The sequence below is a fragment of the Metschnikowia bicuspidata genome, assembly GCF_001664035.1.
Source record: "Metschnikowia bicuspidata var. bicuspidata NRRL YB-4993 chromosome Unknown METBIscaffold_1, whole genome shotgun sequence".
NCBI classification, from domain to species: domain Eukaryota; kingdom Fungi; phylum Ascomycota; class Pichiomycetes; order Serinales; family Metschnikowiaceae; genus Metschnikowia; species Metschnikowia bicuspidata.
In genome coordinates this window covers 2,151,351-2,169,535 of record NW_017387731.1, presented here as the reverse complement: position 1 = coordinate 2,169,535, position 18,185 = coordinate 2,151,351, and the positions used below count along the sequence as shown (strand labels likewise).

The window sequence follows — 18,185 nt, the reverse complement described above, 5'->3', positions numbered from 1 at the left end:
CTTGGAAGGTCGGCACAGCGCAGAGCAGCCGCGCCAGCATACCAGACGTTGGGTATGAGAACCGGCTGGGCTGCTGGCACCGGCAGACCAAACTAGTTTATTCTCGCTCCTTAGTACTTGCACCTTCGATCCACACAAGCCCGAGAGCGCCGCTAGAAATGGGCGTGTGGAACGCCTAAAATCACGGCTGCGAATGCACGTATTTGTAGTGGCTCTGGACGCGCTCATGCATATCTTTCATTTCCCTCTAGTCCCGGAGCCGGGACTTCAGTGTGCTTGGATAAAAACGCAACTTACAAAAATAAAACTCTTCTCAAGCAGGCGCGAGCGAAGCGCTGTGTAGAGCCGCCAGCCAAGCTGTCAGCAGGCCACGCCCGTAGAATTAAATACATTGGTATGCATGCCAATACTCGCGGTTTCTACAAAGCGCGAGCCGCTTGGGTGTGATGGACCAGTAGCCAGAGAAGTGCACTCGAACCCACGAAGGGCGGGTCTCAACTGGAGCTGTGGCCAGTTCACCACCTCACCATACTACCTAAAGAGAGACGAGCCACCATGCCTTGCATGACTGGAAAAGAGTCGGGTGTGACCAATCGCTATACTGCTAGATATGCTCGATTAGATAATCAATAGCGCAAACCATGGAATACTTGTACATCACAAGCCACTGGCACATCCAAGATCCGCAAAGATGATGATCCTGTCATTTGTTTGAACGCACGAGGCTATAGATACCCCCACAGGCGCATCACAACATACTATACTATTGGGTTTCTGTACAGCCACCACCGTGGTTCCGGACAGACGTCGCGGGACATACACGTGTCGGTTTACTATCCTTCACTGACTTCCTAGACCACAGGGCCTACCTCAACCTTATATTTCTGATCCGGTGAATAAATGGAGGAAGGCCCTGGAAACAGGACGAACAATCCATGCGGCGTTCGACATGACATCCGACGGGACCCACACCAGAAGCGCATGTAGACGCATATGCGCTTGCAAGGACCATCAAGGCCTAGCTGAGATCAGGGACCTTAGAGTTTCACACAAGACAAACGGGAGCAGCTGAAAAGCCTCAGAAATCTGGAAAGTCACTGTTCGATCTTTTGCAAGGTTAACGGTATCAGCTCACCGCATGCTAGCTTTGAGTACTCTCCCCGACGCCACATCGACCGGGGAGACCTATGAATATCTGTTTGGCTCATGAAACATCGATGAAAGCAACGGACAGTTTTGAGCGCGTCCTACCAACCCAGTGGAAACCGTAGCCGACGCCACAATCAATACGGCCACTCTAATGCAATCACACAACATATGCAGCACCCCCGTGTTTCATGACCTGTGCACCCCGATTCTCATCGAAAGCCTAATCGCGCAGCAGACTCCAGAAAACGCGTTCCTGATGGGGCCTGGCACAGTTCCGCATTGGGCCCCAGAGAACCACCCTATCATAAATTCTTAAAGCGAACCTGAATTTCAGAACCAAAGTCGGGCAAACTCGATCACATCCAACCGCAAAAAAAAATTTGGTGCCTCCTCCCCGAAGTGAGCATCCGCATTTCTAGGGCAACCTGCGCTACGTGACACGCTTTGAAATTTTGAAGAACGGAATGGAAGGTTGAGGCTCCAGTTACATTGCCTTGATCAAATATAACACTGCGGAAACTCGCTTGATCTAGGCTCCAAACGCGAGCCCGCGCGCGTGCGGATTCGGGGAGATTACACCACTCAAGGTTTTGGATTGTTCAAGGGTGCCCATAAATTCGCTCCAAAAAATTATAGGAGATCGATCAACTGCCCGTTCCTGCTGGGCACATGTCTTACAAAAACAAGCAAGAAAAAGTACAAATTTGCCAGTGCACTTTCGCAGGATGAGAGGACCGGGCAACGCGAGAGAATCGCATCACCGCCTATATGAACATAGCGAACAGTACCGCTAAGCCCGAAAAATAGCGGAATCTAAGGAATGTAGAAAAATCATTTCCTGCGTTTCTTTCTTCAATACGCATAACAGTCATACAAGTAAAGATTATGCCAGCTGTTCTCTGGAATCAATTCTTGTGGCCTGCAAGAACTGACGTGTTACTTGGAAACCAGCTGATTAAAATCATTGACTGGGGGCCAAAGTCGCGTTGGCTGTTTCTTGTTGTCTGTCCTGCAGAGCGCGCTGGTGCCACCGCCTTAATGTTTGTTTACCTACGGGCGATGGTTCTGCACATAGACGCAGGCCTGCCTCGCTACCGACCCTCGTCCAAGAAGAACAGTGCACGTCTATGCGATCTGTGTTTTTTATCCTCTACTTACCATCAACCACTCGGTAAATATACGTGATTCTAGAGAAAGATATTGTGGATAAAGTGTCAGTATCCCTGCGGCCCATTAAACTTCAAGCTTCTAGGACTGCTTTCTTCCCCGGCTGCTTGCATCATTGGTACCTTCAACGGAGCGTATCTGGCCACTGTCGCAGTACTGATTTCTCTCGACTCTACGATCCTGCCATCCACGTTCGCTCATCTTTTCACTCTGTCTTAGAAGCGTCAGATACTGGTTTGAGAAGGATATTCCGTATATCAATATCCAAGGCTACTCATCACAAACTTCGTCTGAAGAACTCTCTTCTTTTTATTGAGGCTTACATTGTCGAGAACTCGCACTGCAATCACATCGCAACGAACACAAAGACAGACCCCTTCGGTCCCACAATTCACCCATAAAATGGCAACTGTGGTTCAGCATACTTCTGCAAACATTCTTGACACAGCCTCGCTGCCGGCAAATGTCGATAAAGTAGTTGAGTCTGTGACCAATGCAACAAAACGATTGTCGCAGATCTCTACAAACACAAATTCGTCAGCCAAGAAAAGACGGGCCCAAAACAAGATTGGTCCTTGGAAACTTGGGCGCACACTAGGCCGTGGATCGACGGGACGTGTTCGCTTGGCGAAAAATGTGCACACAGGCAAGTTGGCGGCGGTGAAAATCGTACCCAAACTGAATTTCAAGAAACTTGAAAACCCAAAGTACAAGAACAACGATGCCGCTCGTCTCCCATACGGCATAGAACGTGAGATTATCATCATGAAGCTCATTGCTCATCCGAACATCATGGGCTTGTACGATGTTTGGGAGAATAAGAATGACCTTTACCTCATCTTAGAGTATATTGAAGGTGGAGAATTATTCGACTATCTCATCAAAAGGGGCAAACTACTGGAGTTCGAGGCTGTCAGCTATTTCAAACAAATCATTCGCGGGATTGCGTACTTGCATCAGTTTAACATCTGCCATCGTGATTTGAAACCTGAGAACTTGTTGTTGGACTTCAACAAGAATATCAAGATTGCAGATTTTGGAATGGCTGCTTTAGAAATCGACAAGAAACTTCTAGAAACTTCTTGCGGCTCACCCCATTACGCTTCTCCGGAAATTGTGGCGGGTGAAAACTACCACGGTGCCCCCTCGGACATCTGGTCCTGTGGAATTATTTTGTTTGCACTCCTTACGGGCCACTTGCCATTTGATGACGAGAATATCAGAAAGTTGCTCATGAAGGTGCAGAATGGCAAGTTCATCATGCCGAAAGATATCTCTTGGGAGGCCAAGGACCTCATTTCCAGAATGTTGCAGGTAAACCCAAGGGACAGGATCTCTATTGAGAACATTCTTTCGCATCCACTCTTGACGAAATACCCAGATGTTCCGTCTGCTACCTCTGATCAAACATTCCTCACTCTGTCCAGCATCAAGCCAATCTCTTGCATGGATGAAATCGACAAGGAAATTTTAAGAAACTTGTGCATACTCTTTCACAATTGTCCCGAGGAACAAGTTCTGCGGCGTTTGTTGTCTCTGGAAAAGAACCCAGAGAAAATGTTTTACTACCTACTCATGAGGTACCGCGATACACATTCTTTCAATTCGAGTACAACAAACTACATTGACGATGATTCAGATTTGACTGCTTCGGAATCCAAGCACACACTACCCAAATCGTCGTCCGCCACAAAGTCTTTCAGAAGTGATGCTCGTTCAGAGTCTTCAAGTCCTGTTCACAGTAAGAAGAAAGCGCTCAGAAATATCACAAACGCGTCATTTACGGCGTCTAACTCATCCAAAAAAATAACTACTCGCAAGAACGCTGTCATCTCGAGAACTGCGTCTACTGTTACATTGAAAGCAAAGAGTAGCAGGCCTTCCCTGAGCAATCAAATTTATTCGACAAAGTCAAAGGAAACAAAGCCAATAAGCAGAAAACTTACACCAGGATTTATCAATGCGTCTTATGTTGGTATTACGGAGGAAGAGAAGGAAAATTTTTCTCAAAATGGCACTATCTTGAATTTCCAGCAGATTTGCCAAGATACTTTTGATTCCAATGTGAAAAGTCAGACAAAAACGGGTGTGCGTCAAGAAAAAAATGGGAAGCACAGCATTGAAGGTTTTGGAAAACTGAAAATCATCAACAGTCGTTCTAGCAAGGCTTCCTTGAATCTTTCTGCTATAGGCAAACCAAGCGTGGAATACTCGGCTCAGACCGTAGAAGCCAAACTGACCAGTCAATCCGCATGCAAGAACCCGTCTTCAACCAAGTCTACCATAAAGTTGAAAGACTTTGATGAAGAGAAGAAATGGCAGTCAAAACTTTTACATGAGAAGCTGAAAGAGGCTTCGCAAAAGATATCTCAGATCAATTCCACCAGAAATGTGTCTCTACCCGCACCAACGTCATCTTTAGACCCTAGGGTAGGCATCAACTCTTTAATGAGAGCAAGGACTCTCAATTCGCATGCCAAGTCTGGTAATTCTGTTGCAGAAAAAAACAGTAAGGTCTTGCAGAGATTAGGCATCAGTTTTAGTCCACAAGCTTCTCCGTCCTCAGTCATATCACGCTCTAGCTCTGTGATAAAAACTTCTACGTCCAAGAACTTGGCTGGACTTCTTCAGAAAGAAAATCTAATAACATCCAACTCAGCAGAACATGATGATGGGGCCATCCAACACACGAACGCTTCCTATAAGAGATCATCAGCACATTTGAAGTCTGAAGGACGGCAAAGCGTGCAGTATTCCATGCTCAATGATATAAGTGAGAGATCCCCAGCTGACTCTTCTCAGATACAGTTCGAAAATGAAATTCAAAGGCAATATCATGTGACTGAAGGAAGACGGTCTTTGATCCCACGCCCAGAATTTTCTAGATCGTCTTTTTTTGACCTTCTTCATTCTCAGCCGGAATCAGCGAATATGATGATCATGCAAAACACCATGAGCTCTGGTACAGTGAAGAGAAAAAGCGGAAGGAAATCACTTACCACGACGCAAGGTCAAGGTCAGATCAGCCGGTCAAGTTCGAAGGACTTTCCTGGTTTGGGTCTCAGATTGACGGATACCGAGTCCAGAACGAATTTGAACTCACACAATGATGATGGTGATATGAATTTTGTTTCCCTTAGCTCATGTGATTTCACTGATTCTGTGCGTGGGTCTACATTGGAAAAGAATGCTACCAGTTTGGAGGATAGTGTTGTTTCTGAAGACTCAACAATGTCAGAGGATTTCAACTTAACTGATAAGTTGATAAACATGAACCAAAGTTTCAACCCTGAAGTGAACGGTATGGATGCAAGTTCTCAACAAGAAGGGTTGTCCGACTATTACTTGAGCTCAGTTCTCGATAAGTCTGGGCAATCGACTTCACATGACCATCTGAAGGATAACAACATGGCATCAAAAAGCACTCTTGTCGATGAGGAAGCAGGTAGTTCGATCAAATCGATGTACAAGTCTTATGAAACCTTATACCAAAGAGATCAAGACAAGTCTACAGCTAAAGACACCTCAACCTTCGGCAAGCTGCACGAACAATCTGAGTCTAGGAATTCTTCGTTCAACGCCGCTGGTACACATGCTAACATCCTAGATACATCAACTTTAGATGAAGAGTCACACTACCAAAATTCCTCCCCCAAAATTTCACGTCTCAGTCGGAGCAGGTTTCCACTGGCCGCATTTGATGTCACATCCAATACAGAGCACCTTGAAATTGCTGGAGGTTCGTCTCTTTTAAAGGCGCGTCATCAAGGCAGCACAAGCTCATTGAGAAAGTCCACAGCATCAACTCAGATTTTCAGCTCAATGGACGTACATGCTAAAATCAACTCGACGGGTACAGAGCCAAGCCGCAATAACACGGTCAAGTATGAGAAAAAATCGCTTCCCAGCCCATCTGTGCCGCAGGGAGAGCATCTAGTCGATGTCCGTTCCCGGAAGTCCAGCCATAGAGATGACAAGGTACAAAGTTCGACTTCAATTGCAGGAAAAGAGAGCTTGAAGCCAATGAGAGAGGCGCCTAAAGCACCAGAGCTTAAGGAAGGGAAACAGAACGGCCACGACAGATTTTCTACATTGACAGCGAAATCAAATGATAAGCGTTTGCCCAGCAGCAACTCACCAAAGCAGTCAAACCCTGGTTGGTTTAAGAGATTTTTCATGTCATTGTCAAAGAACAGAGAGGAGCCGAGTGGAGAGTCAGCTAAAAAATCCGGTGACCGGAAAGTTCATATTGTGGATACCAGCCTTCTGTCCTCAGAGTTAATGAGGATTATCAAAAACCAGATCACTCTAAAGCAGATGGAAGGAACGGTTGCCAATGTGGATATTGACGAGGAATTTGCTCTTATTTGCGGGAGTATTCCCAGCAGGTTCGTCAGAGGTCGCAAATTACACTTCAAAATGGAGATCATCGACCTTGTGGACTTGTCGTCTCTCCATTTGCTCCGAGTGAAAGGCTCTAAGAGCGGGTTTTCAAATCTAGTAGACGTGGTGACGTTTGTCATCAAACAAGAAGAGGAGGCTACGAACGTACGCAAGTCTACCGCGTATGCCTTTGTTGGACAAAAGGTATGATGGGTCCTCCAGAACTACAATACAAGAAAAGCCGCTCTTACAGAGTGCTCTCAATAGGTAGAATACAGTGTTTTCGTTTAATATTAATATATTTGAGTGTCATCAAATTTTATGTTTCGTCCCGCTTCCAAGTACTTGGAGCTATCAACGCGCGGTGCGGTACGCCGCACCGCATTCATGACCAAGCGTTGCATAGTTGCAACCCTACAAACTTTAGCTCCAGACACTCGCAAATTAGAGAAAATCTTTGGAGCACTGCATTGACGGATCAGTGGAACATCTCGTATAAACACGCTACCAATGCCGGGAAACATCGTGCGTGCATTGGGCTGGGACATAGGCTACGAGCAGCAGTTTCTAGCGGTGAATCCGCTTGGTGACGAGATCACGCTCTATCAAACCCACCATGAAATCGAAGGCATTGAATCAAATGAATTGCTCAAAATGCACTCTCACACAGGCATAGAACATATCCAGTGCATGGCGTATCTGAAGGCCCGTGTGGGCTGGACAGGCGTCGGCACTATGGACGGCAATGCACACATCTTTGACATCACGCGGGATAGCAGTTCCAGCGTGCAGCTCAAAACCAAACACAATAGGCCCTGTAACTCGCTCAGTTTCAATGATCAGCTGCTTGTCGCGGCCAGTTTCGACAAATCGCGCCAGGACAACTCGTTGCAGGTTTGGGACTTGACGAAACATGCCCTGGTGTTTTTGGCCGCAGACGACGATGAAGGCGCCCGCGCAATCCGCCCGCAGGCCGGATATTTGGCCAATGAGGCCACGTTGTCCACTTTGTTCAACAGTAGTGACCCATCGGGCATGTTGCTCATGGCTGGAGGGTACAAGCTTTTGCGAGAATTCGATCTACGCGACCTGTCACCCACGCCAATATACCAGGTGGCCACAAAGAGCACCATGAAATTGGCACAAGACACATTTCAGCTGCAGATGTTCTCGTCTATGAGCGAGGACGGCTCCGTGTCCATCTGGGACCGCAGGAAACTTGTAAGTACTGGCAAAGGATCCATGTCCTCGGAATCGCCAGTGCTCCTCTTCCCGAAGTTGATGAGCGACAACCTGCGGCGGGGTGCGGCATCTTGCTTTCGCTACTCCACCATCAGACGCGGTGAGTTCGCCGCGGTTTTCAATGGCGATCTCATTCGCAGATGGAACACAGGTGTTGTGCCGAAAAACAATAGCATGGCTTTGCCAACGCTCACTTCAAACACTGATGTTGTGTCTGGCCTCAAACAACAGAGCATGCAGCTCTACAACCCACGTGAGGACCTGCTTTTTGTGGCCATGGTTTTGGACTGCAAGACAGACTTGCCTCGTGTGATCTCCTTCGACTACTCGCCCGATACGTCCTCGCACACTTCGACCAACTTCGTCTGTATGAGAGAAAAGGGGCTGGTGTTTCGCATGCCTGTTGCTGAGAGCGTGGAGGCACTTGACTTCAACTCTTGCAACGAGTTCTCCGTAGCTGGTCCAGAGGGAACTTTGACCCGCTTCCTAGACTCGCCCTTGTCGGCCGAGCAGGCCCCACAAGCAGTTTTGAAATCTCACATAAATGGAAATGAAAACTTCAAGGCCCATCCCACTTTTTCGGAGGAAGCAATCTCTACAATAGGCGACGAAGAAAGTACTGAACCACTTTCCAGTGTGAGACCAGTAGAGGCCCCAAGCGCGTATGCGGAGAGAAATTTCAGTGATCAGAAACGCGCAGAGGAAGAGGATGTGTATATCCCGCTTCGTCGCATATTGGATTTATCGGACGTGTTGCGTAATGATATTTGCTGTGCAATCCGCCAACGCGTCGAGTGTGGGTACGGGGTTGATAGCGAGAGAAACTTCCAAGTGTTGGAAAACACAGAAGGCGCTGGGGCCTCATTGCTGTTAAGAAACACCTGGAAATGGATAACCCTAGCAAAAAAATCGCTCGAAAAGGGTACAATGGTCAAAGAAGGCGCGGATTTGGGATATGTTGGCGTACTTGCAATGTGGAAAGGTGTTGAGGAGCTCAGAGGACAAAATAGGGTCAGACAGAACAAGCCAATTTCTGAGGACATGTTCGCCAATGCAGTGAGAGTTATTGCCGCCAGCAAAGGCGAGAAGTCTTCGGGCATCAGTGTATTACACACAAGTGAGAGACCGTTGCAAAGAAAACTTTCTCTCATTGTGAGTGGATGGTACCTTGCTTCACATGAATTCGATGAGAAGCTCAATGTGCTTGTCAAGGATGGACAAATCGAAAAGGCTGCAGGCTGGGCTGTCTTTCACGGTGATGTATCCCGAGCTATAGAAATCTTGTCTGCATCAAAGAAAGAGCGTCTTCAACTTATGTCCACTGCAGTAGCTGGATACATGGCGTATAAGGACTCGAACATTAATCTGCCTTGGAACGATCAGTGCCGCAAACTCTCACTGGAACTTGACAATCTGTACTTGAGGGCAATTTTTGCCTTCATCGCTGATAATGACTGGTGGGACGTGTTGGATGAACATAGCTTACCTTTGAGGGAGAGACTAGGTATAGCTATCCGGTTTTTGTCCGATAAAGACTTGAACGTCTATCTCAACAGAGTGGCGGATTCTGTTGTAACCAAGGGGGAACTAGAGGGTCTTATCTTGACGGGGCTAACACCAAGAGGAATAGATCTTTTGCAATCGTATGTGGATCGAACGTCTGATGTGCAGACTGCTGCTTTGATTGCACAATTCGCTGTCCCAAGGTATTTCAAAGATGAGAGAGTGGATCATTGGATTGACTGTTACAGAGAATTACTCAACTCATGGGGCTACTTTAAGCAAAGAGCCAAGTTTGATGTTGCCAGAACAAAGTCCTCACGCAATTCGAGTGATGTCGTGACCATCCGACCGGCACCGAGACAAGTATATTTACAGTGCAAGCTGTGCAAAAAAAACATGTCATCGAACTCTTCAAAAAATGCAAAGAGTGCCACGAACAATTCTATCTTGATGAAACAATTCAACCACAGATTGAGTCTCAAGGGAACCAACAACTACTTCAATCTGTGCCCACATTGTGGCTCTCAGTTGCCCCGGTGTGCAATTTGCCTCTTGACGCTTGGCGGATCCACTGCTCTGGTAGCTGATTCAAAGTCTACAGATACAAACGGAAGTTCTGTCCATGTAGATTTTGACAACAAGTTCAGCTTTTGCTTGAGCTGCAGCCATGGATACCACGCGCATCACGCGGAGGAGTGGTTCAGCAAGCACTATATTTGTCCTGTTCCAGACTGCAACTGCAGGTGTAATGACAAATAGCAGTGTAAAATCCTAAAAGAAACAGGTGTGAAATGAAAGCCAATGTGGCCCAATTGAAAGATAAAGTGACTACATTGGTTGTTCAGATTCTTCGTATCATGGGAATCTCGCGTGGAGTTAAAGTTGCAAAATAAAGGAGCAAGATGATGCAAATGAAAGAAAAAATACTAATCTTGCCAGGATACCTTCTTTCTGTTGGCCAAGAAATCGGTTTGGCAATTCTAACAGCTCTGAATATATTATTTGGAACTAATATGCATAGTTGCAGCCATGCCTCGCTGGCCGCGGCAAAAGCATGCGGTGGAACGATCACGTGCGTGTCAGCATTGGATCAGCCATCCGCATGGGGAAACTCGTCAACACAAAATCCGGCATTCTCACGATCTTTCATAGCAACACCTAAAAACTGTATCCTACTTCTGGAGAGGGACTTGGGCTGTGATTTCCTAGTGCGCCATATAGACGGAATAGAACTCTTACGATTTGGAGATTATTTCTTTCTCGTTTCCCTAGAATTGCCTCTGCGAGCAATATCTCGATACGTCTCTCGTTCTTGTTTCGGGAACAACGTAAAAAGCTTCGAAAAAGCTTCTGTGGCTCACAACACCTAGTTTACACAAAACAAATCAATCATTCAAAAATTTCACGCCTTAACAACCAAGAATTATCTATACTATCTTGAAATATGCTGCAGTCCAAAGAGAAAGTTCTCGGAGACATCAAAGGAAAAATTGACCGAGAGATCAAGCTCATTCAGGGGTTTCAGGCTGTGAAGCGCAACACTTCAAACCAAGAAGTTATTCAACGGTGCAACACGCAAATTCGCGAGACCCAGTCTAACATTGATTATCTCCAAGAAACGTTTGATAAGCTTCAACTCAAGGTTGGAGAATCTCAGAACACCGTTTCATCTGGGCGGGGAGAAATTGAAGGCTCACCACGAAAAGCCCGCGTGACTTCGATAGCTGCACCCTTGTACTCCCGGTTTGATCTCATAAAATATGACTGCCCGTCATTGGGTCATAAGATTCAATATATGCTTCAACAGCTTCAGTTCAAGCTCCAGGTGGAGAATCAGTACCGCTCGGCAAACGAGAAAATATCGCACTTATACTTGATGGATGGAGACAAGTCTTCGTCAAGTGCTGCTGAGGGCGGCAAGCTCGAATCTGACCAACGGATTCAGATCTTGAACAGATCGTTGAAAAAGTACCAGGGCATGTTTGTTGATGTTGAAGAAGTCAACCGTGATTTGGAAATTATGAACACTCCCAAATATGCCAGAAAGCCTTTGACTGGACGTCTTAATATCCAAATAACTTGCATCAGGGATGTGGACCACATCGCACTGCCTATGTTTAACAAGAAGTCGGAGTCCATTGTCTCGATAAAAATCGATGATGTGGAGCGTGCCAAAACAAATGGATCACGGAACGGCAAGTTCAATGACGATTTTCTGCTCCAAGTGGAAAAGGCTCACGAGTTGGAGATCACTGTCTATGATAAGTCCGGCAATCATCGTACCCCTGTAGCTTTGACCTGGATTCTTCTTTCAGACATTGCCGAGGAAATCCGTAAAAAGAAAATTGCCAATGAAATGGGAAATGACGTTTGGATACCAGCTCTGAGCATACCTGCGCAATCCTTGAACAGACCCCCGATGGTTCCTCTGGGAAACTCAAATTTTCTGGTACACAGTGGGCCCTCTGATGACTCAACAGATAAAGTAAAGTCCTCAGTGGATAGTACGAAAGCCATACTGGTATCCGCCTGGGTCAATCTTGAACCAGTCGGCCAAATTTTGCTCAATCTCACTTTTGAAAAAGACACTGGTGAGAGCAGATCCGCTTTCATGGGTGCTCTTGGTCGTCACGGTGCCATCAAGCAAAAAAAGGAAGAAGTTTTCGAACAGCATGGTCATCAGTTCGTTCAAAAACAATTTTACAATATCATGTCATGCGCCTTGTGTGGCGAATTTTTACGATACTCTGGATTCCAGTGCCAAGATTGTCGACTTTTGTGCCACAAGAAGTGTTTCCAGAAGGTTGTTACTAAATGTATTTCAAAATCGGGAACGACTTTCGAGGACGAAGTCAAATTCAAGCACCGCATTCCTCATAGATTTGAGCCTGTTCTGAACCGTGGTACCAAGTGGTGTTGTCACTGTGGCTACATACTCTCATGGGGAAAGAAAAATGTCCGCAAATGTTCGGAGTGTGGTGTCATGTGTCATACTCAATGTACACATTTGGTTCCTGACTTCTGCGGCATGTCTATGGAGATGGCCAACAAGATTTTGATGACAATCAAGTCTACTAACCCTCCAAAAACGTCTGTGAAGCAAAAGGATAAAGATGTACCGCCAATTCCATCCAAATTTAGTGGGACACAAATGATCCCACCGTTGCAGACTACACCAAGCACTGACCAGTACTCTCGAACTGAAGAATCGCTAAGCAAAGAGAATGCACACTCACATCCATACCATAAATTGCAACCTCAGTCTCTGCAGGCTCAACGGTTTGAAGATGAAGAGGACAGTGGCATGAAATTTAAATTGCCCACGAAATCAAACAAACAAGTGCAGGAATCAATTGACTCACCATACGCAAGACACCCAATAAGATCCTCACCCCATGAAGATGATAAAATAGCAGATCGTGATTTGGAAGACCAAAGACATGACTATACTTTTATTTCCAACAAACTGGAGGACTTCGAAACAGGAAACAATCCTCAAAGTAAGATGCTTGCAGACACCAGCACCAACAATCCATTTGAGTCGTCAAGTAACGTTAACGCATTCGAAAATTTCAATTACAACGATACTATTCTTCCTCGTGATGTGCCTCAAGTATCTGCACAAGAAGCATCGTCCCATAGTCGAACGCGCGAGGGTCGCTCGAGCAGGTCGAAGAAAAGAAGGAGAATCGGACTTGATGATTTTCAATTCTTAGCTGTTTTGGGCAAGGGTAACTTTGGTAAAGTCATGTTGGCAGAATCCAGACAAACAGCGAAGTTGTGTGCCATTAAAGTTTTAAAGAAAGACTTCATTGTTGAGAATGAAGAAGCTGACAGTGTAAAATCTGAAAAAAGAGTTTTTCTTACTGCCAACAAAGAAATGCATCCTTTCCTTTTAAATTTACATTGCTGTTTCCAAACTGAGAACAGAATTTACTTCGTCATGGAATACGTCTCTGGCGGCGACTTGATGTGGCATATTCAAAAGAACCGATTCACCGCTAAGCGGGCAAAATTCTATGCCTGCGAAGTTTTATTGGCTTTGAAGTATTTTCATGAAAATGGTATTGTGTACCGAGACTTGAAACTAGACAACATTTTGTTGACAACGAAGGGACACATAAAGATAGCGGACTACGGATTATGTAAGGAAAACATGTGGCACAGGGGCACAACGGGCACGTTTTGTGGTACGCCAGAATTTATGGCTCCAGAAATTATTGGGGGCAAGCAGTACGAAAGATCAGTGGATTGGTGGGCATTTGGGGTTTTGATGTTTCAAATGTTGTTATGTCAGAGTCCTTTCAAAGGCGACGACGAAGATGATGTTTTTAATGCAATTGAGCATGATGATGTAAGATACCCAATCAGCATGCCTCGGCAAACAGTCCTAATTTTGCAGGCTTTGTTGACCAAAGATCCAAAAGAAAGATTGGGCAGTGGTGAAAGGGATGCTTTAGAAATTATGGAGCATCAATACTTCCTGGATGTCAATTTCGATGATGTATTGAACTTACGTATACAACCCCCATTCCTCCCGGAAGTTACGAGCGAGCATGACTACTCAAATTTTGATCAAGAGTTCACCTCTGAGACACCAAGGTTGACTCCTGTGGAAACTGTCTTGACCTCAGAGATGCAAGAACAGTTCCGTGGGTTTTCGCACATAGCAGACGATGCCCCTGTTTGAGGTATCAGTACAAGTAATAAAATAATCGTTGGTCGTGAATTTTTAATGTCATAAAAAAGTTATAGGAAGAATTATATAGATCATCATTTCATTGAACAAAGCTTATACTATGTTACAACAGCTGGATGTTGCTTTATCCACCTTGGAACCTGGAGCTTGTGACAACCGCGAAGTACGAAACGAGGACTCCAAGCTCTTCAGAGAAGCGGTTCTAAATTCATTAAGTTTTTCTGTTGGTTGTTGATGCACTGACACCTCTGAGGGATTCTCTGACTTTGCTGCACTGCTCCTTGAACTTGTAGGGCTTGTCCGCTTCAATGTAATCTCAGCCATACGTTTAAGGACGAAGCTGTCTTCTTTCAAATTATCCACTTCATCCACTAGAAAGTCTTTCAGGTCATTTGACAAAGCTTCGGTATTTCCCAAATTTGTTGGGAGACAGTTTTGATGCTCATCTTTGAGAAACAAAACTTCAAGGAGAGGAGCAAATACATTATCAACTGGCCTGTCATCGTATAAATCAGCCTCTACAAAGAGCAATGCACCGCAGCTTTTTGCTAGTGCCTCTCCCTGACTGGCCAGTACTTGGTCCATCTGATTGAGATCTGGCTTCAAACTTACTATGACACATGGTGGAAGTTTATCTCTGACAGATTCAATACAATTTATCGTGTACTCAAGCGCTTCAAACGATTCCGAGCTGGCTGCTGCATATGCAAAAACCATTGTTTGTGCATTGTTCACTTGGTAGGAATTTTGTGTCAACAAGGTATCCACACCTGCTGAGCTGTTCAAAATTGAAATATGCTTATTGATGGTAGTTTCTGATGTCACAGAGCTTGAATTGAGGCAGTGACATGGCCTCTCAACGGATTTGTAAACAAGGCACTCTGACAGCTCAAACTCAGGTACGTCACGAGCACCCATAACATATTTTCGGAGTAATGTAGTCTTGCCCACGCCTCTCTGTCCAATAACTAGAATATCAAAGGGCGAGTTCATCGTGGTGATTCCATCCACTATAGTGTACATGACGTAGGTTGGAATAAAGAGCTTACTGGCGTTTTGGGGGCGTTTTGTATCAGTAAATTGTTGAGACTTTGAATAGACTGATGGTTTAAAAGGCGAAAAAATGAAGTTGATTGCAGAAAGGAGGTTGTTGAGTGGAGTAAAAACGATGGAGCAGAGCCACCTGGAGAGAACTTTTAATGCGCACCTTTGATCGCTGCATGCAACAAATAAGAGCCGATATGTAGGAATGGACGAGTCGAAGGTGAGGCGTAATGTATGTCTCATACTCGTGGCAAATTCTTGACTTTGGAGGATGATCGTGAGCATAGGCGGTCTCTTGGAAACGCTATGAGCTACCTCCGCTCGGAAAAGAACTCTAAAGGAAGAAGAGCGCACACGAAAGCTAAATCAAATAATTGCCATCTCAGCAAGAAATTGCCGTTGAATGACTTGTCTTAGAATTTTGCATTGCCGAGGTGGGACGTGCATAGTACTCCTTTGCTAAATCCTGTTGCGCTGTCACCCATTTCGCGTTGCTTCGGCACCAGCGCGAAATCCAATACAATAGCGCAGTCATCACATTTCATCTCATCGCACAAAAAGAGTTTCACGGCTAATTTCATTCATGAAACCATGACTAGTTAGATCCGTTAAAAATCTGCACGCATGTCCAGCTGTCGAAAACGTTTTATTTCACGAATCCATGGAAAAAGAGATACCAGATCTCAAAGTCTTCGATGTATTATGCTGCACTTCCCTTATTCACTGTCTTCTACGCCGCGCACTCTCTTCCGTACCTGAAACGGCGATATATTCAGCTTCTGCATATAATTCCCGGTGTAATGCCTCGCATCAATAAGGCTTAAATCGCGCTTTGAGACGTTGTGGCAAATTAATCCGAGACAAGCGTTCAAAACGGATTTTATCTATTGCCACGAGTATATACCACATTAAGGACCAGCATGGGTATTCGATTGTTAGATAACTTATTCAAGCAACAACACAGCAGTGCTCATTACACTTCATTGTCTTGTTCCGATACTACCTCGCACCATTAAATGCCTCAAAGATTCATGAGGTGCACACAAAAATTCAAAGGCACACAACCCCGACTTGCGGGGTTCCGGACTTGAGAATTTTACAATTCCAAATCTGGTAATCTTCAAAGTTTGGAACTATTTCAGCAACATATTTACACTACCCACTTGATTCAGTTCAGTCTGAATCGTTGTCTTTCGTTCAGGAACCAGTCTCACATTTCATCGTCTGAGCCTAAGTATTGGGCGTAGTCTTCAGCAGAGGCAAATGTAGGCAAGGCCAGTAATTTGGTCTTCTTCTTTTTCTTGTGCTCGCCGTCCAGTTTCCTCTTCTTCTCGGTGCCTGCATCAATGGATTGATCGCTGTTGTTTAGTTCTTCATCTTCATTTAGACTGAACTCACCATCGCTCACTTCATCCTCGTCGTTTTGAAGAGCACTAAAGGCACCTTCATCAGAATCCTCTGCAACATCACTGTCCTCTGGAAATTCACCTGCATCTTCAAAATTCTCAAAATCGTCTGCGGCTCCGTCGGCGTTCTCATCCAAATCACTCATATCAGCAAAGTCTGCCTCGTCAAAGTCCGAGAAGCCAGCGTCATCAGAACCTTCAACATCAGGCTTCAGTTTCACTAAAGCATCCCAGACCTCCTCTTCTCCGAATTCTTCATCTTCGTCGTTTTCGTCGCGCGACTTTTTGCCACGAATCTTCTTCTCATTTCTAGTGAAATAGTCGTAGAAGAATTTTTCGTCTGGTCTGACCAGTTCCGCCTTCTTTGAAAGCCAATCAATTGTATTGACCGGGATATCAGATGATTTGACATTTGTTGCACGCACCAATAGTGAGCCCAGGTGACCCCCACCCAAGGGCTGCATGATTGAGGAGCCCTTTAAGTTACTTTTCTGCTTAGCATTCTTGTAAACAAATCTATCCAAGAAGTGAGCCAACAGGAAAAGCCCCAAATCAGGCTTAACTTGGGGTTTACCTTCGACGAGCGACGTCGCGTAAATTGAGACTGATGGGTGGTAGTGGTTCATAAACAGAGCAATCTCCCACATACTGGATTTTTGAGCATTGGCATACTCTGGGTCTCGCTTCTTGGGGTCATACTCTGAGTCATCGACTTTCGTGTCCACATTGGAGTCAGAAGTGAGATTTTCTGGTCTGGCACCCTCTGCCTCCATTAACTCCAAGATCTGTGGATGAGTTTTGCTTAACTCCATAAGCAAATAAAACATACCAGTTATTGCACCAACGTTAACCCAGTGACAACAAATTTGAAGAATCCTCTTCACAAAAGCCAAAACTCTAGGAATGTTTTGAATATCATTTTTCAAAGACTTGAACAACAAGTTTAAGTAAATGCCTTGTTTTGAGGAGTTCACCAATCTGGGATCCATCAATGACTCATAAAGAGTGCGGTAGAAACGAGACGAATCCAAATCTTGTTGAGAAATAATCTGCTGCACTAATACCAAAGCTTGCACGGAGGTGTTGAAGTTGGTGGAGTGAGTGATTTTGTACAAGGTGTTCAAATGATTTGAGTAAATTTCGGAAGGTAAATCTGAAAATGGAAACGCACGATTCAAGCCGGTAAGAAGAGCAGAAAACATTTTAGCACTGCGTTCCTCAACAACCTCTTCTTCGGATTTCTCTTCTTTCTTAACAGACTTTCCTCCTTTTTTACCTTTCTTGAAAGCTTTTCTGTTATTCTTTCTTCCTCTTTCGCTCTTTCCGAGCACTTTGTCCTCAGCTGCATCTTTCAACGCGGGATCAGACTCAATAAGAATTTTCTCAAAAAGAGAGAAATAAGTTTTTACTAATGAGTTAGCCAAATCGGTATCACCACGCAGCAAGATAGTTTGGTTAAGAGTCAAGATTGTGTAATATTGCGAATGGTAATCGTGGTTCTTTTGAAGCACCATGTCTGTGACAGAGTCAGTGACAATCTTTTTCATAGCGGGATGAGTTTCCTCTAATTGAAGAATCTGGTAAGATGTTTT

At 45.1% G+C, this 18,185-nt stretch overlaps 5 protein-coding genes across 5 annotated transcripts in view; 3 read left to right on the top strand and 2 right to left on the bottom strand.

The window, feature by feature from the left end:
• Positions 1–2,718: 2,718 nt before the first annotated feature.
• On the top strand, positions 2,719–7,012 carry HSL1 (protein kinase; the record flags this gene model as incomplete). Its single annotated transcript, XM_018858283.1, has 2 exons — positions 2,719–6,258; positions 6,328–7,012. The coding sequence occupies 2 exons, from the start codon at positions 2,719–2,721 to the stop codon at positions 6,907–6,909; spliced, it is 4,122 nt and encodes a 1,373-aa protein (XP_018713868.1). The 3' UTR covers positions 6,910–7,012.
• Positions 7,013–7,209: 197 nt separating this feature from the next.
• On the top strand, positions 7,210–10,203 carry METBIDRAFT_36251 (uncharacterized protein; the record flags this gene model as incomplete). Its single annotated transcript, XM_018856711.1, has 2 exons — positions 7,210–8,441; positions 8,559–10,203. 2 exons carry the CDS (start codon positions 7,210–7,212, stop codon positions 10,201–10,203), a joined length of 2,877 nt encoding a protein of 958 aa, XP_018713867.1.
• Positions 10,204–10,888: 685 nt separating this feature from the next.
• Positions 10,889–14,134, top strand: PKC1 (protein kinase C; the record flags this gene model as incomplete). Its single annotated transcript, XM_018856830.1, has 1 exon — positions 10,889–14,134. One exon carries the CDS (start codon positions 10,889–10,891, stop codon positions 14,132–14,134), a length of 3,246 nt encoding a protein of 1,081 aa, XP_018713866.1.
• Positions 14,135–14,153: 19 nt separating this feature from the next.
• RAS2 (Ras2p) lies at positions 14,154–15,563 on the bottom strand. The gene has a single exon (XM_018855502.1). It carries the CDS (start codon positions 15,470–15,472, stop codon positions 14,237–14,239), a length of 1,236 nt encoding a protein of 411 aa, XP_018713865.1. The 5' UTR covers positions 15,473–15,563; the 3' UTR covers positions 14,154–14,236.
• An 834-nt stretch (positions 15,564–16,397) lies between these two features.
• MAK21 (RNA-binding ribosome biosynthesis protein) overlaps positions 16,398–18,185 on the bottom strand; it is a gene marked incomplete at both ends in the record, with an annotated part of 4,543 nt that continues 2,755 nt past the window's right edge. Inside the window, one exon of the mRNA XM_018858522.1 lies at positions 16,398–17,869. Within this exon, the coding sequence (XP_018713864.1) occupies positions 16,398–17,869 (1,472 nt within the window). The remainder of the gene's footprint in view (positions 17,870–18,185) is intronic.